This window comes from Camelus dromedarius, chromosome 22 (assembly GCF_036321535.1).
Source record: "Camelus dromedarius isolate mCamDro1 chromosome 22, mCamDro1.pat, whole genome shotgun sequence".
Lineage (NCBI taxonomy): Eukaryota > Metazoa > Chordata > Mammalia > Artiodactyla > Camelidae > Camelus > Camelus dromedarius.
The window spans coordinates 19,310,706-19,336,547 of record NC_087457.1 but is presented as its reverse complement, the minus strand read 5'-3'; the positions used below and the strand labels follow the sequence as shown (position 1 = coordinate 19,336,547).

Genomic DNA, 25,842 nt, shown 5'->3' with positions numbered 1-25,842 from the left:
AGATTAAGTAGCTCCAAGTTAACGTCAGAGCCTGGATTCTGGATTCAAATCCAGAACTTCTAACTAGTACTGAGCCAGGCATACTGGGAACAGAAAGCTTCTGTGGATAACCCAGAACCTAAATTACATGGAGATTGTACTGAAATCTGACCCTGCCTATGAATATTCAGTTTTTCAACACCCACTAACAAAACCAGATGACTTCCTCCAATTTAAAAAGCAGTTCGTTTAAATATGAAGTTACCATTTACCACAAACTGTTACAGAAGTTAAAACAGTACACAGTGAAATATAGAAACAATTTTTATTAAGATGTTTCAGCTCCTTTTTTTATCAGGTTAGTCAGTTTGTAAAGAGGTTAACAATTCCTGTAGGAAAAGAGACTTGAAATTAGACAATATGCATTACATTAAAACAAAGCAAAAACACAGAAATGGTTGAGCTATGCAGAAGTTCACAGAGATCCAGGGTTGGGGGGGGGAGCATAAGTTTTAGCGGTAATTCTAACTAATTACATCTTAATCCATTCCACAATAGGATTGGGCCCCTTTTGGAAGACCACCAAAAGCTGAATTTCTTAATTATTATTTCAGGTATGTTACACTTTGGTTTAAACAACTAAAGATTGAACAGAGTTGGAAAACAAAAAAAGTTACTGAGCACTCATTTGATCTACATAGTAGCATCATTTGCCAGTAACAATGTTCACTCTGCTAGGATTTTCCAGAAGGGGTATTCTGTAACTATACCTCACCCCCTCTTTTTCTCAGTGACACTTCCCAGGCATACCTGTTCATCATAAGCTTCATTGACAAAAATCTCACTGTTCATCAGATTCTCCTCTTCTTGATTATTTTCTTTATGGCGAGTCAAATTTCTTGATGATGCTCTACTGTTTCTAGAAATCAGAGAAAGTCAAAAGAGTTGTTCCTTAAGGTAGAAGCTGGGATTGGGACATGGTTAGACATGTCCAACTTATCTCCTAGCAAACGTTATTGTTATGAGGGCTGTGCTCCGTTTTAATTGTCTCTTTAGCAAAGTGACTGAAGAATTAATAATACTCAAGTCAGTTATGATTCATTACTGGGCATTCACTTAACTTTCCAAAGATACATCTTCTCAATTGAGGGGAAACTAGGTAATTGGAATCAGTGAGAACTGAATCCAAAAACAGGTTAAGTAGCAACTGGACACAGGTAATTTAAGAAAGCAGCTTAATGTAGAAGACAGACCTGACTGACAATCAGAAGCCCAAGGGAAGCACCTCAGTTCATCTGAATATTAACCAGTTAGCTATTAACCTGTGTTACTTTAGGTAAAGACAAATCATTCCTTCTGGCTTTTTCTTCATCTGTAAAGTGAAGGCTGGACAGAGGAGATATAACTTGTAAAGCTTTTTTTGGTCATCTCTGCAATGTCCCTTCCCAATATGTTTATCTAATCATTACTTCCATTCCTATATCTTGCTACTCTAAAGCTTCATTTTATTTAATTAAGCTCATTCTTACTCTAAATCATCATTTTGTTATTCTTGTTTGTTTTGTTAATTCAATGACTCTCTTGCTCTTAGACAAAACTTACTGCTTTTACGTTAAATCTTTCATGAGTTTGTTTATTTCACCTCCTGTTATGGGCTGAGTTTTGTCCTCCCAGAATTCATTCGTCCTCCAGCCTCGTGTACATGCCTCGTACCCCTTACAATATTGTTTGCCGCAGATCTCACTCAAAGAGATAGTCACAATTATGATTTTCCCAGTAACACATAAGGCTGCTTCATAGCCCAAGTCTTTCCTCAGAGGACAAGTTTCTAGAGTGGATTCATACTTCCAGCCGCATTAATCTTGTTTTTATTTATTTAATAAGCCTTCTTTGGAATAAAATTCTCCCATGAGGACATTAGTAGCTACTCACCGTTTTAATTCATGGTCTCTTCTGAAATATACAAATGCTCCCAGAACCACGAGAACAACCAGTAGGGCTATGGTTAAGCTGAGGGCCATGTAGCCAGGGGTGGGTCTGCGTGCTGCTTCTTCACAGAACTCTCCACCATATTCCATCAGACAGCTGCATTTCCTCAGTTCTCCTTCCATAGTACAGGCTCCCCTCCCATTACAGAAATCGCTGCTACAGGGCAGATGTTTTGCCTTCTGTGAGTCCTTGAGCTGAACAGACTCTCCTCCTCCCTTGGTTTCTGGAGTCTTGCTCTCTTGAGTAGGAATGAGAGGTATTAGTGTTTTCCTAGCAGGATGATTCATCCCTTCTGGACCTGGAGATCTAGCTCTGGTGAACTTGGTACCCTGGACAGGCTGGGCAGCTTTTGGTGTCAGTCCTTCTCCAGCCCCTGACATTTTAGGTGTCAAATGAGTTTTATCTGGATAGGTACCTACAAAAACAGTAGGTATGAGTGTGGGCATATACACAAGTTTGTCACTGTCAATTAAGAACTATTTCAGAAGAACAAGAATTCTAGCAGACCTAAGCAGATAAGTTTGAATTTTTGAAATCAGAATCACAACCATTACTTTTGGCCAAACAAAAAACTATTAAAAGCTTATAAAAAGCTGAATATCTTAAGGCACTTAAAATATTTCATTCTGGGACCAGTGCAGTCTGTCATACCAATCTATTTTTAAATTATCTTATGCAGAATTTTAGCCAAGGTAGATTTGTCCAGTTATAAAAATGTTTTACTCTGTAAGGATGAGTGTGGTAGATCTAAGTAGTAAATATCTAAACTAAAAAAGTTTTTAAGATATAAATTTATCTGTAAGTATTTCAGATTTTTTGAGTCCACGTAAACTGCAGGTTTAGTGAGATCTACAAGTTGCAAATAGTGAACCAGATTTGGTGGCAGTGGTGGGAGGGGCCCTTATAAGGCAGGGATTAGGCAACAGGGTTCTAACCAAAGAGAAATCCAAGAATTAAGTTTGTGTTTAAGGCATTTCACCATACTCTCCATCATTGTTGGCAAAAGTGTTATTCCTCACATGGAAGACCAAACTACAAGGGGTGAAGACAGCAGTATTAGCAATAAAACTGCCTCTTGCCTCTGCCCTAAGCTGGCATCACAGGAGTATTTTCACTCCTGGGCGTTTAGGGCTCTTGATGGTAGGGTACATCCAAGGGAAGCCAGTCTAGTTGTATATAGCCAGAACCATTTCCCCCAAAAAAGTTTTATGTAAAAGTCAGGGTGAAATCATAATTAAGGAGCAGAACCAACTCTTGGGCCCAGGTCATCAGGAATGGGAGAGCAAGTGAAGGGATGTTAGGTTCCTGGTTTCATTTTAAAACCAGGTGGTGAAGGTGACAAATTTCTCATTCATTTGCCCCCATCCTTGAGTCACTGCCAACACAGGACTTTCAACAAAACCACCCTCATTTGCTAAATGAAGGAATCAAATGAGGGAATCTGGGAATCAAAATCCTTTATCTTTCCTGTTTAAGGTGTTTTTAGGGGTAGTAACTGGTCTTCCAGCTAGTCGGGTTTTAGGAGGATGAGAATTTAAGTTGAGAAGTCAGTGAGAACTCTTTACTGTAAGACTCCTTTCCCAGGTCTCTTCCTATATTTGTTATGACCAGTTTCAGTACCAAGCCCACTGTCTCTTCGATTCTACAGCACAGGGACTTGGATACCAGTGGAGCTATAGCTATAGAATAAGAGGCTGGTGGTTGCATCAGAATTAGATATTATGATCACTCAACTGACTGGCCATGACAACACCTTCCCATGAAGACACTATGTGGCACAATATTTCTATAACAACCATCTAAAACTAACATTTATGTACTAATGTGACAGTACTATAGACTAATATAACAGCTTTACACACAATCTCTTGGATTCATTAACAACTCTATGAGATAGAAAGTGCTATTTTCACGTTAAAAACAGGGAATCAAGACAAGTCAAATAGTTTGCCCAACCTCTTACCCTAGGTGATGCTCACAGTTGTGATCAGTTTCCATGGACTAAATCATACCTAGGTTAGATGAGTGCTCTTTCACACAACACACAAACTGGCGAGCCCTGTGGAGCACACTATCATATTGCCTTACCCTAGAGTCAAATTAGCTTTTTACAAAGAGTCCACGTAATCTATATCCAATTGCCCATTGTTAGAAGTTTCATATTGTTCAGTTTAATAATACAGTAATAAAGAGGTAACAATTTAAAGGATAAGATCTTGAGAAATACTGTGGAATTAGATATTACTAAATAAATCATTCATGGTGACCAGTATTGGGTCCTGGGTAGGAGTTACTCACAGTCCATTTCATCAGATCCATCCAGACAGTCAGCTTGACCATCACAAACTTGCTCCACGGAAATGCACTTCTGACCATCCTTACAGGATTGTGATGACGCAGAGCATTGGACAGCTTCAACACATTTATGTCTGTCAGCCAAGTAGTACCCACTGGGACATTTACAAGTCTGTCCTTCAGAGTTTGGTAAACAGATATGGCTGCATCCTCCATTGTCTTTTGAACAACTGTTACTACCTGTGGATCCCCACCCCCAAAAAAAATTTGATTTAGATTGTGTCAGAAGGGTCTTCTGTAAATTTTCTGCAAGTAGACTATCAGAGTTACAGGACCCAGGTGTTCTGCCCAAAGTAGCTTTTCAATTTAATTTCTTTTAGTCAACTAAGTACCAAATGATTGGTTATTCTTCTTCATGGATAAAGATGGCTTTAGAAGGCTAGGAGTTAAGATAACGAACCAGCTTAAGAAAAACTAAGGTGAACTCTGGCTCATCCAAAATCTACTGTAAGTTCTCTCTTACTTTCTACCAAGTAGCCAATATCAGAACTAGGGGTGGGCTTAGAAATAAAGCTCTCTTTAGATGAGAAGATGGAGGCTGTGGTCTCTCTCATCCCTCTAAGAGTCATAGATATAAAGAACAGATTGGTGGGTGCCAGGGGTGGGGGTTGGAGAGTGGGGGACAAGAGTCTGATTAAGTCAGCCGTTTATATCTTCCCATAGTTCTCCAAGGTTTATATCTCAAGCTTTTACTTCTGGTGAGGTTTTACCTCTTGACATATTCTAGGAATTGTGGAATAGGCTGCATATATAATGAAGATAAAAAGTACTTCAGAGGTGACAGGGACCCCCTTCTGGTTCTCAGAAGTCAGTGACAGATCAGCATCACTTGGATGACAATTTATCACACTGAAGAATTCTTAAAAGTTTCTCCCAACAAAACCAAGACTTCAGGAGTTTAAGCCAGACTAGTACCAGTTTATAAAGCTTAGCCTTCAAAAGCAAACCAATGGAGCAGCATTCCCTTAAGACAAGTACATTCATCATATATGGTAGTGGTAGGTATGGTTAGCTATTCAAGCTCACATTGTTGGTGTTAATCTCAACTAGGGACAAATTTCATCTATTACTAAGCCCATCATCACCCTCTCCAAATGCTCAATTAGGCACTCCATTTGTGTCTATAATAAAGTTGGAGAAACACATTTGAGCACCCTCAATTTGACATTTCAAAGATAAGTTAACACCGTAGGTAGATACAAGTGACAGTGAGTAGGATGAAAACCAGTTTCACTTTAGAACTAAAAGGGAATTTTGATTATGTCACAGTTGAAATTCAGCCTACAGTAAAAGAACTTAAAATAGAGCCCAAGCCCCAGCCCAATATTCTTACCACTATTGTGTCTCCTAGATAAGAAATAGGACTAGTTATACACCAGAATCAGATTGTATAACTGCATAAAGATATGAGAGTAATACAGATCTACAGGAATTTTCCAGAGAAACATCTTAATGGGAAGCACAAAGATATTCCAAGGAGATATTGCAGGATGGAGCAATCCCTTCAGGGGAAATTCAATAGACTTCAGTGTTGTTATCATCTTTGTAAGCTTGCTTACCCTGTTGACCAAGTTTGCTATAAACTTTTAAATCCATAATCTTCTGGTCTACTTGGAACCACCGATTTTCTGAAAGTTCTGTGTTGCTGTACCAAACTTTATTGATTTGGGCTGAAACAAAAGCCAGTGAACAATCATTAACAAAACTGAAATTCTATCTTACAACAACTTTCTAGGCAAAAAACATTGCTCAGCAGAAAAACTGTCATTCATGTGTCAAAACTCCAGTTGAATGACAAGGTTTTTACAGAAGAGACATGTTTTTCTACATCTTGTTTCTCGGAAGAAACTTCAAGATAAATAAAAAAGTTATATGCCTTTGTTGAAGATAAAATCTGTGGAAATTATGTACAGCACATTCATATGTGTCCAGATATAAAGGTAGAAAATGAGGATATGAGACACTTAAATGCAGCTCATGCAACTGATGGGTCATGATTTTAAACACTGTTCTAGAACAACATTTCTGAAAATGGCTCATCTGCACCAAGAGTCACCAGGTGATCTTAAAATAAATGTCAAAGGTATCACCACACACCTAATAATTTAGCATCTTTGGGGTAGGATCTGACAACTTATTTTTGCAATTCTGATGAGGGCAGCCCAACTGGTCAATCAATAGACCAGCATTTGGAAATATAAAGAGAAAGATTTGTTTTAAACAGAACTTTCCAGTTTTAACTAGTCAGAAGCAATGTACTAGAACACTGGGGTTTAGATAATTTCTTTGAATATTAGAAATACCCAGGAAGGATAGAATGCTCTAGAATTCACCTAGTACTCTATGTGTATATTTGGTCAACTGAGACGGTACTGCCCTCATGATACAGCTAAGGTGTTACAGCTACTAACTGACAAAGAAGTCATAGCACCTCATTCCAATTCCTGGCCCAGTTCTGTCTGTACCATACCGTGGTGTCCTCCAAAGCCAAGAACTTCATATGAGAGCCAGAAATCTCAGGCAGAATAGGATTAAGCATATTCACATTAAGCACATTCACATATAAACAATAACCAAATGAGTAAAAGCTCCCCAAATCACAGTCAGATTTAGAAATAAGACCTACCATCATCAACTGTTGTCCAGAACATCATGCCTTGGCCATACGTAAAGAGGTTAAGGCCCTGAATTCCTCTGCGGTCTACTCTGTATCTAGAGCCATCTGGTTGAATACTTTCTATGAGTCCTCTCCCTAGAAGGAGAGGTTCAGTTAATCTCACTTAGCCCAAACAGCTGTACTCCATCCTGCAGCTCATTATGTCCTGTCCTGCCTCCCCTCCAGGAGGACATTGCCGTGCATTCTTTGAAGGCCAGTTTTTATTCATTCCACTCTAACAGTAATACACAAAGATTTGCTCATGCACATATGTTAAGTTCTTGATTTTATTCCTTCATCAAGAGGCAACTGCATGACTCTCTGGGCTACTATATGCTACTCAGGATGGGGAATGATTGCATTCGTTTGGAAGGTTGTGCAGAAAATGTAAACTCAGACCTACAAGTTATTTAAAGTTCTAGCTGAAGACCAGAAAGCAGAACATCACTATTTCACTCTGGCCAAGGTCCCTCAGACTCACATCAGAGTGTAAAAGCTAACTGCTTACCAGGATCAGCCCAGTACACTCGGGTCCCTACATCTGAAAAGGTCAAGCCCACAGGGACCTGGGATTTTTGCCATAGCACTTTCCTCCTGCTGCCATCCATGGAGGCACATTCAATGCTGGAGCCACGCCGACCGTCATCCTGGGAACCCAGGTCTACAAAGCACAAGGTTGCGGTCGGTGGGTGGAGCACGACAGAGGCTGGGCGGTAAAGACTGTCGCTGAACAAGACCATGGAGTACTGGCCCTTGGAGGAAGCTACGTTGATGTGAGGATTCTCACTGTCAATCCAGTATATGTTTCCACTCAAGCAGTCCACAGCAAGGTCAATCACTGTCCCCTCCACAGATATGATTTTCCTCCAAGAGAGCTTTCCAGATTCTTTCAGCCTCCATAGCCAGATATCACCCTTATTCCACTCTGAAAGGTAAAGCATCTTCTCCTGCACAAGGTAGTCCATTGATGCAAGCTGGCTCACACTGGTAAAGGGAAGAATCCTATGTTCTGGGAAAGTTGCTTGTTCTCGGAAAGCTTCTAGATTTCTCAGATAAATCTATGGGAAAAAGTTAGGTGGATGACACCAGTTGAATCTAGTCTAATCCTTCATCTTGATTTTGCATTCATGTTAGGATACCTAAGTTCATATTTTCACATCTTCTATCTTCTAAAAGCAGATAGTATTTCTCTCCCTTCCTGGAGCTCCAAGCACTTAAAATTCCTTGATTCCACTCTTCTATGAAAGGCTCTCCCCTTAATTTTTTAAATTTATTTTTATTGAGATAAGATTGACATATAACATTGTGTAAGTTTAAGATGTAAAAGGTATGGATTTGATACATTTATATATTAAAGGCCCTCCTCTTTAAATGAGTTCACTATTCAGATCTTACTTAAATTGAAGTCAATTTTCCAACCCCAAAATTTGTTTCATCGTCTTAAAATACCAAAGTTGACAAGTCCTCTGGGGCATACTAGGAGTGACTTGCTTGTTGGTACCTTTTATCCTCCTATGATTTAAGAGACGTTCCCTCACAAAATGAACCTATCCCTCAGGCTGCAACCCCACCAAGCTCCTTGTATTTGGATTTACTCTGCCTCATCAGCTAGGTACTTGGATGATTCAACCACGTTAAACACACTCTCAGATCCCTAACCTCACTATGTTCTGAGCTACGAAGCATTTCTTAAGAAGTTTCATAGAAGTGGTCTTCATTTCCTGGCTACTTTTTTTTGGGCATGCCAGCTCCCAGCACACAGTGAATATTAAAATTTAAATTGTATTTAAAGAATATTCCAAGAGGAAGAGCCCCCTGGAATAGTCAAATTCAAGAGGATTCAAATTACTCAAAGACTGAGATAGACCATGGCCCAGGCACAGACACGGGACAGGACAGGGCAGTACCTGCATGATTACTGTGGGCAGCATGAGGAACAGAAATGCAGACTCCTTGAGTGGAACACAGTTGACGCCATCGTCTGCAAGCAAGAGTCCGACTGGGCAACGGCAGCTTCCCTTGGATCTCGGGCTCAGAAGGCACAAGTGAGAGCATCGCGTGTCCAGACAAGGATTAGAAGATCTGGGCTGTAGCACTTGGTGTATTACCTGGAAGATAACAGCTAGATGTCACCACACATTACCGAGTCCTTAAAAAGAGCAAATGACTAAATCTTGCCTTCTAATCATTAGAGATGGATGTCACTCCAGTTGGTCCTTGGGCAGCTCATATATGTAGCCTTTTCAGGGAGGATTAGGGGGATATTTTGAAGCGTAAACTATAGACCTTAAGTCCGTAAGGCTGTTCAAAACGCTTGATGAGGACGGCCCTCTTCTTGCCTGTTGCCTTTTTCATGCGCTGTACTGTTCGTGTCTTCATTTCAGACCAGAAGACTTCATCTTCAAACACAGCTACCGAAAAGGGGCTCTTGACTTGTGTTAGCTGCAGCATCTAAAATGGCGATGGTGAGGTTTCCGGGACGAGTTTTACACAGGGCACATGACATTTCACACAAGCCTGACACCAAAAGAACACTTACACTAATACCAGTGCCATCGAGATTGGCAGAGCCAATACAGTGAAATTTGTCATCAGACCAGAATAGCTTCCCACTCAGCTGATCAAGAGCTATGCTAGTTGGCCAGCCAAGACCTTGGTTGATGAGTATTTTTCTGCTGCTACCATCCATTCCAGCTTGTTCTATTTGAGGTTCTCCTCCAATTTCAGACCAGTACATTAACCTATGTGGATAAAAACCAGCTTTAAGATAAAGTATTATCTCATGGGAAAGAACATCTATTCATTCCTTAAAACACTGACTTAAAGCCCAAACTTAAACTTGGTCTATGCCTTAAGCATAATTTGTGGAGTAGTAAAAGAGGGCTTTCCTTGAAATTTTATGGTGATTGTTTATTCATCATTTAGGGGTAAAATACCTATAATGACACCTGTATAAGAAACCTAAAAAATACGTTAGTCCCTAGCCTGGAACATATCCAGGGAACTTGCCAGTTTTTTCTGGGCTAGAAAGTAGCCTAGTTCCATGGGCAGATATGTGCCTCAGACCTCATTCTTGGTCACAAGCTATTCCATGCTCCAGGAAACTCCTGCCAATTTCCTGAGGACCATGTTAACAGATTCCTGGTTGGAGGTACTGAAAAGGTGAGAAAAGCAGAGGGAAGGTATCTGATCTCAGTGACCTTTGGATCCTGAGTTTTGCTCTGTCTTGTTCTTCCATTTGATACACACATGGCCATTCTGAGGGCTTAGCTCTGACAAGTAGGAAATGCTGTCTCTAAGTTTCTGGCCCTTTGCAAAGGAAAAGGACTCTAGACAGAAGAATCTGGGCTCAACCCCATCACCCAATTATTTTGACCCCATCACCACCACCAATCACATTATTGTAAATTAAACACTATCCCTAGTTTCATTCTCCATCTTCCTGCAGCTCCAAAGCCATAAAAATTCTCCATTTAGAGGTATATTTGTTTATCTTAGCAAGTGAAAGTATAAGCGGGCCACCAAGTAAGCACATCTACATCTCACTTTTCTGGAATAAAGGACTTTTCCCAGGAGCTTTCAAAATTACTGTGTTGACTCACATCATCATAACATCTAAAGTAGAGTAAGATAAGTTTCTGTTCACCCATTCTGTGTTAAGGGAACACAACCAAAGTAGAATTAAAGAGGAACATCAATCTTAAAGGACTTGACCAGGCATTGTGACACCTGGACTCACCCATTTAGGGGATCTAAAGCCAAGGACCGTGGTTGGTTTAAGTTAGCGTCCAGCACGATTGTGTACTCAGATTTTCCTCTCCAAACAGCAGTCAGTTGAATTGCCAAAATCTGACCAGCTGCCTTGTCCGTCCAGTAGAGATTCCTCCCAATCCAGTCAACCGCTATACAGTCTGACTTTATCCCTGAAGAGAGAAAAAAAAACATTCAACATGTGTACTTAGGTTAAATTATAGCCTTTACTAGGTTTGAGGTCACACAGCAGACTCACATGCCATGTTTATTTATTTTCCACTGGTATACACATCTCCATCAGAGCAGTCTTCTTTTAAATGCTCCAAAATACTATTTGTCAAGGAAGATGGCACTATTTGCAGAGGAAGATGACCATTATAAATGATGGTCACTGGCTGATAGTTTGTCTATGTCTACTGAGATGGCACCTTTCCATTTCTAACCACTTAGCAAGCCTTGATCCCTTTTAGTTAAGGAGATATAATCCAAGGTTTAGAAAGTTCACGGCCACTCATCTGATTGTTCATGCTACGCGTATGTAGTAAGGGCAAGATGAGAGACCACGTAAGGGCACATACCTTTCACCACCGTCCCTTTCCTCTTCGTATCCATGCTTATCCACTGGATACTTTCTGCACCAAGATCAGTCCAGAAGACTTTCTGATCCACTAAGTCATAGTCGATAGAGAAAATAATTAGGTTCTTGTCTGTAGTTGCGAGAATATCTTCTTTCAAGCTCCTCAATCCATAGAGGAGTAGTTTAAACTGAATTGCCACAAGCAGGACTGGTTCAGTACCTGTCAAGTAAGGACTGCTTTCAGCATGGCCTGAAGGAGTTTGAATGGTGAACCCAGCACTGGCTAAGGAATCAGAGGACAAAGCAGTGTTTGCCTTCTCATTGCCAGAGCTGTCATACTAGGTAGCTGGCATTTAAGTGGTTCTTCCCTTGATGTGATGGTTAAGCTAATAGCCGCGGTTCAAAGATACTTAGAATAAAGGCATGATTCGCTTAAATTGAAAACCACATTTTAAACTAAATATTTGGGGGTAGGTGAGCAGGAAAGAAGTGCTTGTCAGGTCCTTAGATATTTATTCTAATTCTAGGTAAGGCTAACCCATGGTAACAGAGGCCCGAGTTATGATTTTGTTATACTAATGCCTTATTAGTGGATGCTTTCAGACTCGAATTCAGTCTAAAATATGAGGTATAAAAAGGGAGTTTGGGATCGTGCTAGTCTTGTTCTAAAGACAGGTAAAGCAGGCAAGGACACTTAAGACCTGATAAAGAGAGATTTGTATCAATATTCCTGGAAGATCTAGGACCTCCAAGCCTTTGACCCCCAGCTTGGGAGATAGTCCCAGCTCTAGTTTACCTGTTGCTTTACAGGTATGGCCATCAGGCTCCAGCAAGTAGCCAGGATGGCAGGTGCAGCTGTAGGAGCCCTGGGTATTGATACATGTCTGACTGCAAGGCTGACCGCCTAACTTCCGGCATTCATCCACATCCTCGCAGATTTGGCCACTGCTTTTCAGCTCAAAGCCTTGCTCACAAGCACATACCTGAAAGAGGTTGGAAAACATTAAGACTTTCTGAAGACAAGTACAACATTGATATAAAGGCCTCAACATTGATATAAAAAGCACATGGCAATGTATTCAGTGTTAGCAACTCAAACTGTTCTTTGAACCAACTTCATCTTAATTACAGTCAGTTTCTCCATCTCATCAACCCTGCCGCACACCTCACCCCCTTGCCACCACTGTGGGTCCCAAGTTAACAAAGGAATCAGCCCAGGACACTAGAACCCGAAAGTGAAAGACACGTAGACAACTGAACTGGTTGCCGACAGATGTTACTGTGACCAGACATCAGAACAGTTTTTTTCCACGTACCTGTCAGAATCAAGTTCACCATGTTCAGTCAACTAGTAATTCCAGACCAGAACACAGTCAGTCCTCAATTTAAGGGCAAGTCATTCTAAATACTCTTATGGAAAGGATGTCCATGGGGAGGTACTCAATTTCCTAAGCTTCATCACGAGGGGGATTTTTTGGCTCTTGGGACAATTCACAAAAACTTGCTGCTTTGGTGACCCTAAATGTCACCCAGAGCTCACAGCTGGGGTGGGAAGGACCTTAGTAGTCGAGTTTCTAGAGGCTGAGCAGCAGAGTTCCAGAAGACACGAGACAAGAAATGAGCTAGACAGGACTCACCAGAAAGGCTCAAGCACGGGGGTGCGGAGGGATCCAGACAGCTCTGCCACAGACTCAGACTCTGACTCAGAGCTTCAGGAGCCATCAGAGACAGCCCAGATTAGGATGTCTCCCCCCTTCCTTAAATCACATCTCTGGTGCTAAAGGACAGGAACTGAAACCACTCACAGGTCCACGGGGTGATGGGTAGCAGGTGTGGAAACATTGCCCTTGGCCACATGCCGACGACGAGCACCTCCCGCCTTCATCGGAGCCGTCGGCACAGTCCTCCTTCCCATCGCACACCAGACTGAGGTCCAGGCAGGTGGAGGAGCGGCACTGGAACTCAGAACTCTGGCACTTTCCAGGGGGGCCTGGAGGGAATGACTTCCTACTTTCATCATCAACCCACGGCCAAATATCCCTCCCACAGCAAGCCTCCCTTGTATGCATCCTAGACGACTCCATCCTGGTAAAGGGCTGGATTTCAGGGCCTGTAGCGAATGCACCTGCTCACTGAGCTAGGTGCTCATGCCAAGAAGCAGCAAGCAGCAGGTGCCCCTTTGAAGCCATCTGCCTTCTCCCCTGCACTTACATCCAGCCTCATCACTGCCGTCCCTGCAGTCAGTCTGCCCATCACAGCGCCAGGGCTCAGGCACACACTGGTCTCCACTGGCACAGGACCACTGCCTCGAGCCACAGCGAAGCTCCTCAGGGTCACAGTCCTGAAGAGACAGTGACTCCATCAACAACACCTGCATTTAGAGCCTGGGAATTGTCCTGGAAGAAGAGGAAGCCTCAAGTCCCTCCTGAAACAAGGCTAGACAGAGCCTGAAAACTCGAGTGGTATGTATTAAAGAAACTCCTGCATCTGGAATTCAGGCGAGAAGTTCTAGGTGATACCAACGTGGGCGGGAAATGGGAAGAAATGTCTTATTTTGCAAACTGACCAATCAGGAAGTCTTAGTTCCACTTAAAAACAAAGCAAAAGAATCTGCTCTAGAAACTCTACTGTAGAATTCTTCCCACCATTTCTAACACATACTCCAGTAAATTAAAACTTAACACCACATTTTGCACCTGACTTGGATTCTCAGATCTGGTGCAGGATGTACGGGAGAAAGGAAGGGGGACTTCTGTGCACCTGCTATACTCCAGCACCTTGAGATAGTCTCAGCCCCTCAGACACTACCCATTTTACTGAACACTAGGGCATAAGTACTTTTTTTAAGATCAATGCAAGCAATAGTTCAAAGCCCGGGCTGCATCTCATACAATGTGGGAGCACCAGTGGATGTCACCGTGACTATTAAGCAGAGCATCAGAGCATCTAAGTAAGACCTTAAGCCACAACAATCAAGACCTAACACTTGCAAACCTACTACAATAAAGACCTCTTACAAGTTTGACTTTCAACAAGAGGCTATTAACCCTTTGGACACTTTGATGCAGCTATGACTGGCTTTCTGGGCAGGAATTATGGAAGACTTCTCTGTTGTATTTTCCCAAGTTCTCTACTAGGAAGCATGTGTTACTGTTGCGATTAGAAGTCAGCTGTATTGTACTGAAAGGAGAGTGGGCTACCTTCTCATCGGTTCCGTCTTTGCAGTCTAAGTCATGGTCACATATCCATTCTGCCAACACACACTCTCCACTCCTCGGGCACTTCACCTCCCCTGACAGGCATGTCAGGGGCCAGGCAGGACAGCCCTCTTCATCTGAGTGGTCCAGGCAGTCCCGGTTCCCATCGCAACGCAAGGAGGAAGACACGCATTGGCCGTTCTGACATTTAAATTCAGACGTGCTGCATTTTTCATAAACTGAAAAACAAAGCTTTAGGTAAGAACTCAGCCAGATAGAGAAGCAATTTGATGGGAGATAAAACGGTTTGAAGATCCTCAGTCTTCTGCTGTCACCTTGAGAGCTAAGCCCCAGCAGGTGTTAGGACAGGAAGGTGGTTCAAGTAGAGTGTTAGGCTAGAAAAGACCTACTAAGCAAGCCCAGAAAACGCTCTTGGTCCTGAAGAATGAGGGCTGGGGGACAAGGTTGGGAGGACATGTAGGACATGTAGAAGGATGCTGGACTAGGTAAGGTAGTGGGATTTTCCTCTGGGATCTTAATGTCATCCAGGAAAAGAGAAATTCTCCCATAATTTCCAACATACCCTACAACTTACGTTCTTGGACTCAATTCCTCCAGATAGGAGTTGCTTGACTTGACTCAAGAAAAAGGGTCAAGTCCTAGGCAAAACTATAAATATGTATTGAGAAATAAATTATACCTTGGGTTCCTCCCTCATTCCTTCCTGTGTCTTTTTCCTCCTGATGTTTTTCTCTCGAGCCCAAGTGCAGTCACACCCTCTGGCTACCCCACCTCCACATCCAAATCTATCATGGTACCTTACCCAGCCTCCTCTTCTTCCCACTTGCATTCCCCAAATTCTCTCTTCTACCTTCCTCCCACAACATGATTAAGGCCTTTGAAATATATCATTAAGAAGAATGAAAATAAAGGTGTATATCCCCCAAAAATGAGGGGGAAGCAATGATGTCTACAATGAGATGGCTCATCCCATGAGAAGGCCTAGGAACAAAATTAAATCTTCAAGGAGGCAGATTTCAGCCCAACAAGAAATTATACGTTATTTTATACGTAGACTGATTTTCCACTAATGAAAATCTTGTCATAGAAAGGGGTCCCCTTCTATCTCCAAACATGATCTCCAAGGTCCCTCTACCTCAGAATCCTTCATCTTCATCTGTTAACTCTGTCGTGGGTACAGTTGCTCCTCATCATTTGTGGATTCGGTATTTGCACATTCACCTACTTGCTAAAATTCATCTTAACCCCCCAAATCAACACTCCCACACTTTCATGATCATTTGAAGAGGCGCACAAAGAAGCAAAAATATGAGTTGCCTGACGCAAGCCTTTCTAGTTGATGCAGAACAAGGCAACATTCTGCCTTCTTGTTTCTGTTCTCATACTATAAAAAGGTGTCCTCTTTGCAATCCACTTAGAACCATGCTTTTCACCTTTTTTTGTACTTTTTGGCAATTTTCCTGTTTCAAGTGGCCCCGAGAGTAGTGCTGAAGGGCTATCTGATGTTCCTAAGTGTAAGAAATCTACGATGTGCCTTGTGGAGAAAATACACGCATTAAATAAGCTTTGTTTGGCAAGACTTGCAGCACTGTTAGCTGTTAATGAGCCAGCAATTCGTGTTAAGTTGTCTTTAAATAGAAACACACATAAAAGAAGGTTATATGTTGATTGGCTGGCAAAAATGTTGTGACCAGAGACGCAAAGAACCCTCACCCTGTATTTTTCCCAGGAGCAATGATTCAGTATCCTCTAATTCAGTGTTCATGGCAACTTTATGGAACATACCGACCCTGAATAAGGAGAACTGACTGTAATGCAGTTGAAAATACTGCGAGGAACTTCCATGAACTTACTACAGCCTTGCTCGTCTTTTTTGTCAGAACAGTCTGGGTTGCCATCACACAGCCAGCTCTTGGGGATACAGCGGGTCTTGTCACAACGCAGAGAACAATCTTCTACGGGCTTCCAGCAGTCCAACTCATCGGACCCATCCAAGCACTGCTGAGCCCCATCACAGTGGTACTTCTCCTCAATGCACTTGTTTCCATCCAGACACTGGAAGACCCCTTAAATGGAAAGGGTCAAAAGCTATCACCATATATACTCATCACCCTGTAGGTTTATAATTAGATTAACTCACCCTCATTCTGGAGTTTGAACTTACTTGTTTGAGTTCTATATCTTAGTTGCTCCGTAAGTGAACTTTAATAAAGTGCGTGAGTCAATTAAGTTAGCAAGCTGAACTAGGTTGTTTAAATAATAAGGCCTCCTGTAGGTTTGGTTACTTTAACGACTTGTTAAAACACTACCAAGTCTGTTATAAGTGGTCCATTTAGGTCAGTCTATAAAGGCAAATATTGGCAAACTTAAGCAAATGTGAGGAAGCAAGGAAGCAACAAATTATCCCTAGCAAAACATGGCGGATTTAAATGTGATAAAATGGACAATCACAGAGTCAGTATTCTGACAGACTGTGATTTTTATCTATGATAATACATAGGGAAAGTCAGTGTGATTATAGTAACAAACACTCTGGCATTTCGTATGGTGCACCCAAGGCTGAATCAGTGTACCTGGACCAAGAGACCGAGAACAGGAGATGGTGACACACCTGGTCTGTTGCAGAACTGAGAACAGTTCTCTTCATCCGAGCCATCCTCGCAGTCCCGCTTGCCATCACAGAGGTTCTCCCGGGAAATGCACTCCTGCCCGTTCCGACAGGGGACAGAGGATCGGGTGCAGAGGAGAGGGGGTGGTGGAGGAGGAGGACGAGGGGTGGATGTGGTGGCTCCTTCTACCTCAGGATCTAGAATAAACAGGTGAATCGGCAAGTCTGTCCATTTGGTTTCAGCAGTGGAGACTTGCTTTTACCGTCCCCTCCTCGAAAACCCATGTCACGGCTAGGTTTAGGCATGCAAAATTAAGTAAGTTTCTGAAGACAGGGACTTGTTCTGTCTGGTTCCTGCTCTAGCATCGCATGCTGTAGGACAGAGACCAGCATTACTCTGAGGTGTCCAAGTCACACTACTAAAAGTTACCAGTGAGTACTCTTCAGCAACTGTCCCAGTAACCTAACAGATTTGTTAGTAGAATAATCAAAACTATATTTTTTACCAAAAAGTTAACCTTTTATTGGCACCCTTTACCACCTAAGAAATATGCCTGATGTTTCTTAGCCTCAAAGATCAGGTTAAACCCATGAATCCAAAAATAAGGCAGTTTAGACAACAGGAGATGAGAGACCCAAACAGAGCAAGTACAAATAAGGAGGAAAGGTTCTGTCCATCTCTGCTTCTACTCTCCCTTGGGACTTCCGGCTGCTTCTACCAAGAAAGCCCTCTGAATTCTGTTGATAAAACTTCTTCTTTTTCTGCCTCAAGATCCAAAATCAGAACTTTTGGCACCACACCAAAGGCTTATATGAAAAGCGTTAACCCAGGTGTAAGCAGATTAATCTAAATGACAAGGCCCAGCTTCAGCAGGAGGAAGAGCTGCTTCTCCGGGTAACCACAACCCAGAGCAGCTCCACAAAGGGTGCTCCGCAAGATGGCACTGCTATGAGAAAGGGGGTTCCTTGGTGAAGTCAGTTTGGAAAACTGGTTTAGAGCAAGTTAAATGGATCTCTTTACTGCCAGACTGAAAGCTGCAAAATGGTAATGTGAAAGATGAATCCCGAAAGGGGCTTGTGGTGTACACCCTCCTTGGGGTATTACTTAGGAACTCGTGTCACTTAGCGATTTTGAGAAACGTGTTAGAGTCTTACTTCTCCAGGACCAGGACAAGGAAAAGTTAGGGAGAAGGCCCGCTGAGTCGTTGGTTGGGATGACTGCCCATACACACTGGAAGATGCCCAGGATTTTCTCCTAGAAGCACACACCGAGGAGAGCCTGGGAAAGTGGATCTCAAAGATTAACCCCCCCAGGGGAGGACTCACCTGGAACCTCCAGGTTCTCTGCTAGGATGATCATTCTCTGTATGTATGGCTCTTTCAACACCAAGAAGGGCTCTGGCATCCTCCTGTTCCACAGCACCAGAGCTGTTCTGTTCAGGGTCACCAGGTAAGGCTCGTGGGCCGCTATCATCCCGTCACTCCAGGTCTTGTTCAAAGTGTATGTTCTATTTTTTAGGAGACTCAGACTTTGCAACCCTAGGGCAGAGTCAAATTCTTACAAGCTGACACAGAACAAGTAACTCATGACAGTGAGGAGGCATGGGTACCACTGGATTGCAAGGTTCAATGACCTCACACTGAAAATCAGCAGAGTCTTATAGGTTTTAGTTTTATCTTTAAAGATAATCCAAGAAAGTGGTTAAAGCTCCAGAAAAGCAAGGTCTGCCCTATGGAAACATCAGATGTGACTTTACCACCTCCCGTGTCCTGTCTTAGAACCCCGAGTCATCAGCACACAGCTACCAGTTCTCAAGGATGGCCTCTGGGTGAGAAGATTATCACATTCAGCTACAAAGGCATAATCTGTACCTGCTCTCGAGTTACAACTGAAGCACCTGTACCTCGTTTGCAATGGAAGTTTGGTTCCATTATTTCTACTTACAGAGATAGAAACAAGTAGCCGCCTGCAGTGTTCAAAATTATGTGATTTCTGAAGTTTCTCTACCTTTAAAATCATAAATCTAGACTTATAGATGAGAGCTGAGCTTAAGGTCCATGTCTGTGCTCAAGCTGTAACTATGCAAGTCAGAGTTTGAGCCTACATCTAATGAGTTCCAAGAATGGCTGGCATCCTTATACTAAACCCAGGACTCCCACTCATCCTCTTAAGCTTCTTCCAACCTCTCTGGTTGTGTAGTGCTTACCTGACCCTTTGGTGGCCCAGAGGATGCTAGATGAGCCGAGGTCTAGGGCCACATGGGTGTCTGCCGTCCAGGTGCCTCTCCAGATTTCCTGTCTGCCTTTGCCATCAAGGGTCATACTTTGCAAGTGTTCCCCACTTTCCATCCAGTAGAGCAGCCTCTTTGGCCAGTCGAGAAGAAGATGCAGGATAACACTGCCTGTTCTGTACAGGGTACGTGTGTCTGGGCCAGTGATTCTAGTCTTCTGAACAGCACTTCTGTCACAGGGCAGCCAGTACAAGTTCCCAGTCGGTATGTCCACACTAGCTGAACAGACTGTGTGGAGGACAAGTCACTTCCATTAGAAAGGGCATTCAAATAAGTTCACACACTGTCTTAAACTCTGGACCAAGGATAGAAGGGAGACAATTAGGGGAATGCAAAGATCAGTCCCTACAAGCCCACACACCTTGGTGGCACAATGAGCCCCATGGTGACTATTCTGGTTCCCCACCTTGTCTGTCACATGAGCTCATTTGATACTTGACAACCACCTGGCAAGGTAGACAGGCACTGCATTTTATAAGTTAGATATTTCAGTGGCAAGGCCTGCATTTGAATGCAGGTCTGCACCTTCAGATTCACATTCCTTCTTCACAGGCTAAGGATGAAAATCAATCAATTACATGTCAAGTGACTAGGACTGAAATTGCTCTGGGAAGGCAGAGATTGGGCTCAAATGACACCAGGACAGTAGTATGAAAGGTTATCAGTACAATGGCTAGACAGTGAGGAGATCTACAATTACAAGATACAAATAGAAAGTTCTGAGCTTCTAGTCATGGAGCAGTCTTTCTGTGACCAACCTCCAGAGGCACTGATAAGGTTTTTTAGCTTTTTCTGGTCTTGAGTCTGGGTAGGATAGAAATGGACCTTAAATTCAATTTTGCATTGCATTGCAAAGCCCACCAAGCATTGTCTCATTAGAACAAAAGCAGTTCCTATCACTCAGGAAATTACAAAGGTCTTAGGAGCTCTGTGCCATTAACTGGGGACAGAGGCCAAAATATATATTTTCTACTATTTCAGAGCTATCTATCACAGGGACTCAAAATTCACCACGAGAGCCAACTCAAAGGAATTGTCAGTCTTTTGCAAATCCTTGATATAGCTGTAACACAGAAACCAGTTATCAAAGATTAGCCAGTGGGGGGAGTTACATTTTAATTAAGTGGGAAGAAATCCATGATCAGAGTTTCCTAGACAGCCATCAGATGTACTGCAAGATCACTGCCTGTTTCAGTTTTATCCCTGAAGTTCTCTTAGTCAGGGACAGAAAGCTTCTATGTGCCAGGCTTGCCCACAGGGCTCTGGGTAGATTCTACTGCTCTGAAGGCTCTCAGGAACACGTATTCCAACACAGCACTTCCTGTAGTAAAGCAGATCCTTGGTACTTGAAGTACCCACTCCACAGGCATTCAGAAATCAGATTACTCACTCTGGAACTCAAGTCCCAGTTCTCTTTTGTAAAGCAGATATTTGCATTTAGGCTGAGGACAGGGAGCTGAGGGTGGGGTATGCCATGCAGGAGTGTGGGAGGGGAGAGAAAGTATATATTATCATATTAACAAAATATCTTGCTAGTTTACTCTGAAATCTGCATTGCAAATTGCTCCTAAATTAGTGTAAGAAAAATCTGCAATGCAAAGTTGAAATATTTAAGGTCCGTTTCATCCTACCCAGGCTTAAGGCCAGAAAAATAGAATTTTAAAAACCTTATCACCAACCATAGGATTTCCCAAATCATGGTGGCCTTGTAAACTGTCTGCCCACCCCTCGTAAGAACAAGGGTACATCAGACACAATATTAAATTAGTTTAAAAACCACTCTTTGACCACTCTTTGAATCAGAAACAGGTAGGGTTTTTGGCTCTAGTTAATTTTAGAGCTAGAAAATGAAAAAAAATAAAATAGGCACCCCCAACTCACCTGTATGCTCTGTCCTAATCTCTTGCTTTTCCCCTGAATAGCCAGTTGAGTGGAACAGATGCCCCCGGGTATCTGTCCAGTAGATCAGGTTTCTTTTCCAGTCAATATCCAGTAAATAGATGTTCCTAGGATGCTCCTGAATTACAGTTCTCTCTATAGAAGTTCCCATAAAACCAACCTTCAACAAGTAGAGACGCTTGCCAGAGGAAAACACTAGTTTTAATTCTATCAAGGAAAAGGAGAGATTGATTCTTTAACTGTTTGTCAGATAAGCCCTGTGCTCCCCCCTTGAGCTATGCCCCTCTCTCAAAGCGAGGTTCCCCTCCAAAGGAATCTTATAAAATTCGCTTTAGAAGCACGCATATGACGTATAAGATGTGAATGCCCCTCAGAACTTCCTTGGAGAAGGGAGTCATGTGGGCAAATGGCAGTGCTGCTCAGCTTTCCCAAGGCACCGAGCCTTTTGAATTTCTGCTGAAAGGTTAACACAGAATCACGAGGGTTAGGGCTGTAGTGCTGCTCCATTTGATTCAGTGAAGTCATCAAGTCCTTGCTTGTAGCACACAAGGCTCAGTACAAAGAATTTTAACTCCCTATTGTTTCTCTAAAGGAAAGTTACTTGGGTATTTAACAGTATATATAATGTTTAAAATACAGTTTCAGTTGAAGTCTGGAGTTGGGCGCAGCAGCTTATTACGCCATAGCTACCTCTGCTGAAGTATGTTTTTTTTTAAGGTAGTTAGAATATCAAAACGTTTACATCATTTATTCTTAAAGCCTCAATTTTCTATAGAAAAAAAGTCAATTAATTTGGGTAGAATGGATAATCAATGTAGCCTTTACCATTTCAAAGATGGAACAGCAACACGAGGAATTACATTAATACCGAAGGAGACACTGCTTATAAGTCAGAATACACAACAGTCATAAGACTATAGAGTGTTTCTTATACCAACTTAGCTGTTAAGTTTTCACATAGAAGCTATTTTTTTCCTGGTTTAAAACTTACCAAACCCTAATGTCCACAGATGGATGAATGGATAAACAAAATATAGTATATCTATACAAGAAAATATTATTCAGCCTTAAAAATATTATTCAGCCTTAAGCCTTAAAAAGGAAAGTCTGACACATGTTACAACATGAATGAGCTTTGAAGATATTATGCTAAGTGAAATAATCCAGTCACAAAAAAGACAGATTCTGTATAATTTTACTTATATGAGGTACCTAAAGTAGTCAAATTCATAGAGACAGAAAGTAGAGTTGTGGTTGCCAGGGCCTGGGGGAGGAAGGGGTGGGGAGTTATTGTTTAACAAGAACAGAATTTCAGTTGGGAAGGTGAAAACGTTCTGGAGATGGATGGTGATGGTTGTACAAAAATGTGAATGTACTTAATGCCACTGGACACTACACTTAAAAATAGTTAAAATGGTACATGTTGTAATGCTTATTTTAGTACAATAAAAAACTAATCAAGTTCTTTTGATAACAAAATTTGTCATCAAAGTAGGTTGTCAGTATAAAAGCGATTGATCCAAAAATGGAAGCTATATTATTTCCAGACCTACCACGGGAAGTGCCTTTTTGAGCCAAACCCATTTCACCCAGCGTACTTACTGCTACATGTACCAGAAGGTAGAAGAAACATCCCCTCTGGACAAACACACTTATAGCCCTTGGGATGGACAGGGGACAGGAGACATAAGTGGCTGCAAGATCCTGGAACACATGCTGGGTATCTGCCTGTTTTAAAATAAAAACAGGTTAGTTACAATTTCAGACGTATTTAATCCAAACCGGTTCAAAACCTAAGACTCAAGGGGAGTTAAGGCATTTTTGCCTTAAGGGGAATCCCGATACACTTGTTACCTCCTAGGTTAGGCATACTGACTTTGAACTCCTGTGGATCCCTGTCTTTCAGATCATTACAATTACCTATCTGTACTCAGCTTGGGCCATTAAGCTTCAACCAAAAGCATCTTCCCTCTCGGAGTTAAGGCAAAATGACTGTCTAACTTGCTTACAGGAAGTAAGTCATGGTTCTAGGCTCTCCACTTTGCTTAGTTTCTTGGGCCCATTTGAGAAGCATTATCTGAGTTGACTCACGTACAATTTCAGATTCGCAAGTTTTTAACTCCTAGTCAGTGAATGTTTGACTTCCTCCTCTAAGGAGGATGCTACTCTTGGTTAAATTTTCTGTTATCAATGGACATGTCCGTGAGTAAGCTATTCTAGCCCTTCTGTGAACAGCTTATGACCCTGTTTTGTGTATTTCAGACGTTAAACCTCGGGTTGCCATGTTAGACAAGAGCAAGATGTGTGCCTGGAATGTTTCCCAGTAGATATTTTCGTTCAGTTCATCTTGCTCAGAAGTCCTGTCTGTGTCTGGAATGATACCCAGAACATTTCCCCTGCCTCAAAACAGCAGTTTCCAACAACAGACCGAGGTAGTTATTTAGGTGTTTTCCATTTAGTATGCGTTCTGATTCATAAGCATTTCACAAAAGCAAGCTGATGACTTACTCTTAGGCTGCTGGGACTTGTGGAGCACAGAGAAGGCAGATACGGACGTGTTTAGTAGCGCCACTCTCTCCTTTGGGGTGTGCGGTGAAATACGAAGCAGCTGTAGTTTATTTGCCCAGAAGAAGGAGTTCTCAAATACGGCGAGTCCTACTGGAACTTCATCTTCCAAGAAGATTTCAGGAAAGGTGTGCCTCCCACTGCCATCCACATTTACCGTCTCTATGGACTGAAGGGTTAGAGGGTCTCAAGGGAGCATCAGCGTGAAGTGCTGACCATGGTAGTGCCCCTCAGTTTCTTGGACACTGATTAAACATCTTTACCTGATATCAGCTTGATAGAGATGAACTTGTGTTAGGATCCATGGCGGCTAATGCCAAAGCCTGTGGATCTGGCTGCTTCTTATACAAACCAGGGTCACAGATATTTTGTACAAATAGCTACTATAACTTATTGTCTGCATCCAGACATTGTACCAAATCCTTCCACTACATTCTCCAAATGCCTTCTGAGGTGGGCATTCTCTCTATTTTCAGAGAGGGTAGTGGGAGCTCAGAGAGGCACCTAAGCGGCCAGATATCATAGCTGGAAGAAATAGGCTTAAAAATACGACTCCTAAATCTAAGCTTTCAGCCACCATGTCCTACTGGTCTTCTAGTTTGATGGTTCCAAAAATGAGATGACATGAACTGTAATATTAAGACCTAGAAATGTGAGTGCCAGACATTGAAGTACTTCAGTAACTGCATGCTTCCAGAGAAGTGGTCCGCCATCTTTAAAATTTTGTATCTTAGGTACCACATAGAACATGACCTATACTACCAGGAAATTTCAGTGCTGAGTTTGATTGTAGAGAGCTTAAGAAAGTCACACTAAGTCTCCCCACCTCTGTTGATACAGCCTGGCTCTACCTGAAGATGCTGTGCAGTTAGGGCTTGCTTTTCTCACTTTTCATGGCCAGAAGATGCTTCACCAAGTTGGTGGAGGACTCAAGAGAACTTTGTATTTACCACGGTCCTACCAAACCCCTACTACATAGGTTTACCTTTTTCCTCCTGACCCATCTGCGGTACCTCCTTATATTCACTGATCCAGTAGAGCCTGCCAGTCACATGGTCCAGCGTCAGTCCTGCAGGTTCCTCCATGTTTACAACTGTCAGCACCTTCCTGTCAGAGCCATCCATCCCTGCAGTTTCAATAGTCCTCATGCCTTTCCCACCTCGATTCACCCAATACAAATACCTGAGAAAAGCAAAGCACAAGGATTAGAGAATCCCCTCGGGAGCATCTATATGACTGAACAGCCAGGCTTGCCTGGCTCTCCCCCATGGACCTCAAATCACTGCACTGCTAAGAATGCTGGAGATTTCTGCTCTTAGACTTAGTAGACTTTGAAAAGTTTGGCTCTATGGTATTCAATTGAGACTTCAAAATTAAGAATTTTTTTGAGCAAATAAGGACTAGGTTGAAACAGTTGATGTATTCTTTTATCAACTTAAATATCTAAGATAATATATCCATGAAGTCCTGGGTTCAATCCCCAGTACTTCCACTAAAAATAAATAAATGAATGAATGAATGAATAAATACATAAATAAATAAACAAACAAACCTAATTACCTCACCCCAATCAAAAAAAATTTTCTTCTAATTTTAAAAAAGACTACACATACAATAACATATCCAAGATCATTGGTTATATTCCAAAAGAAACACTACTTACTTCTTTGCAGGAAACACTATTAGCTGTTCTGGCACAAGATCCTTTTCCAAGATTTTGACGTAGCCTCTGCCATCACTTAAACCAGCACAGACAACCCTTGCAAAGCTGCTAGCCCAATATAACTGTCCCGTGAACCAGTCCAAAGAGATACTGTTCACTGCTTTAAATTCTGGGGATACAGGAGACAGTATTATATTTCTGTATTCTTCTACACCCATCTTGAAAAAAGAGACTCAGACAAATCTTTTCTACATCTTCTGATTTCAAGCTACACAATGAGGCAAGTAGG

General features: G+C 42.1%; 1 protein-coding gene across 1 annotated transcript in view; it reads right to left on the bottom strand.

Moving 5' to 3' along the window:
- Positions 1 to 317: 317 nt before the first annotated feature.
- LOC105102390 (prolow-density lipoprotein receptor-related protein 1) overlaps positions 318 to 25,842 on the bottom strand; it is a 35,006-nt gene continuing 9,481 nt past the window's right edge. The window contains exons 10-34 of the mRNA XM_031440186.2: positions 25,554 to 25,722; positions 24,904 to 25,072; positions 23,834 to 24,059; positions 22,928 to 23,053; positions 21,308 to 21,532; positions 19,343 to 19,654; positions 18,462 to 18,674; positions 17,139 to 17,333; positions 16,381 to 16,593; positions 14,510 to 14,745; positions 13,521 to 13,650; positions 13,115 to 13,299; positions 12,106 to 12,292; positions 11,311 to 11,529; positions 10,719 to 10,902; positions 9,519 to 9,720; positions 9,266 to 9,430; positions 8,887 to 9,087; positions 7,488 to 8,037; positions 6,950 to 7,075; positions 5,883 to 5,993; positions 4,267 to 4,503; positions 1,912 to 2,383; positions 790 to 898; positions 318 to 368 (exon numbers count right to left, since the gene is read on the bottom strand). Coding sequence (XP_031296046.2) covers positions 339 to 368; positions 790 to 898; positions 1,912 to 2,383; positions 4,267 to 4,503; positions 5,883 to 5,993; positions 6,950 to 7,075; positions 7,488 to 8,037; positions 8,887 to 9,087; positions 9,266 to 9,430; positions 9,519 to 9,720; positions 10,719 to 10,902; positions 11,311 to 11,529; positions 12,106 to 12,292; positions 13,115 to 13,299; positions 13,521 to 13,650; positions 14,510 to 14,745; positions 16,381 to 16,593; positions 17,139 to 17,333; positions 18,462 to 18,674; positions 19,343 to 19,654; positions 21,308 to 21,532; positions 22,928 to 23,053; positions 23,834 to 24,059; positions 24,904 to 25,072; positions 25,554 to 25,722 — 5,192 coding nt within the window. The 3' untranslated portion in view covers positions 318 to 338. The remainder of the gene's footprint in view (positions 369 to 789; positions 899 to 1,911; positions 2,384 to 4,266; positions 4,504 to 5,882; positions 5,994 to 6,949; positions 7,076 to 7,487; positions 8,038 to 8,886; positions 9,088 to 9,265; positions 9,431 to 9,518; positions 9,721 to 10,718; positions 10,903 to 11,310; positions 11,530 to 12,105; positions 12,293 to 13,114; positions 13,300 to 13,520; positions 13,651 to 14,509; positions 14,746 to 16,380; positions 16,594 to 17,138; positions 17,334 to 18,461; positions 18,675 to 19,342; positions 19,655 to 21,307; positions 21,533 to 22,927; positions 23,054 to 23,833; positions 24,060 to 24,903; positions 25,073 to 25,553; positions 25,723 to 25,842) is intronic.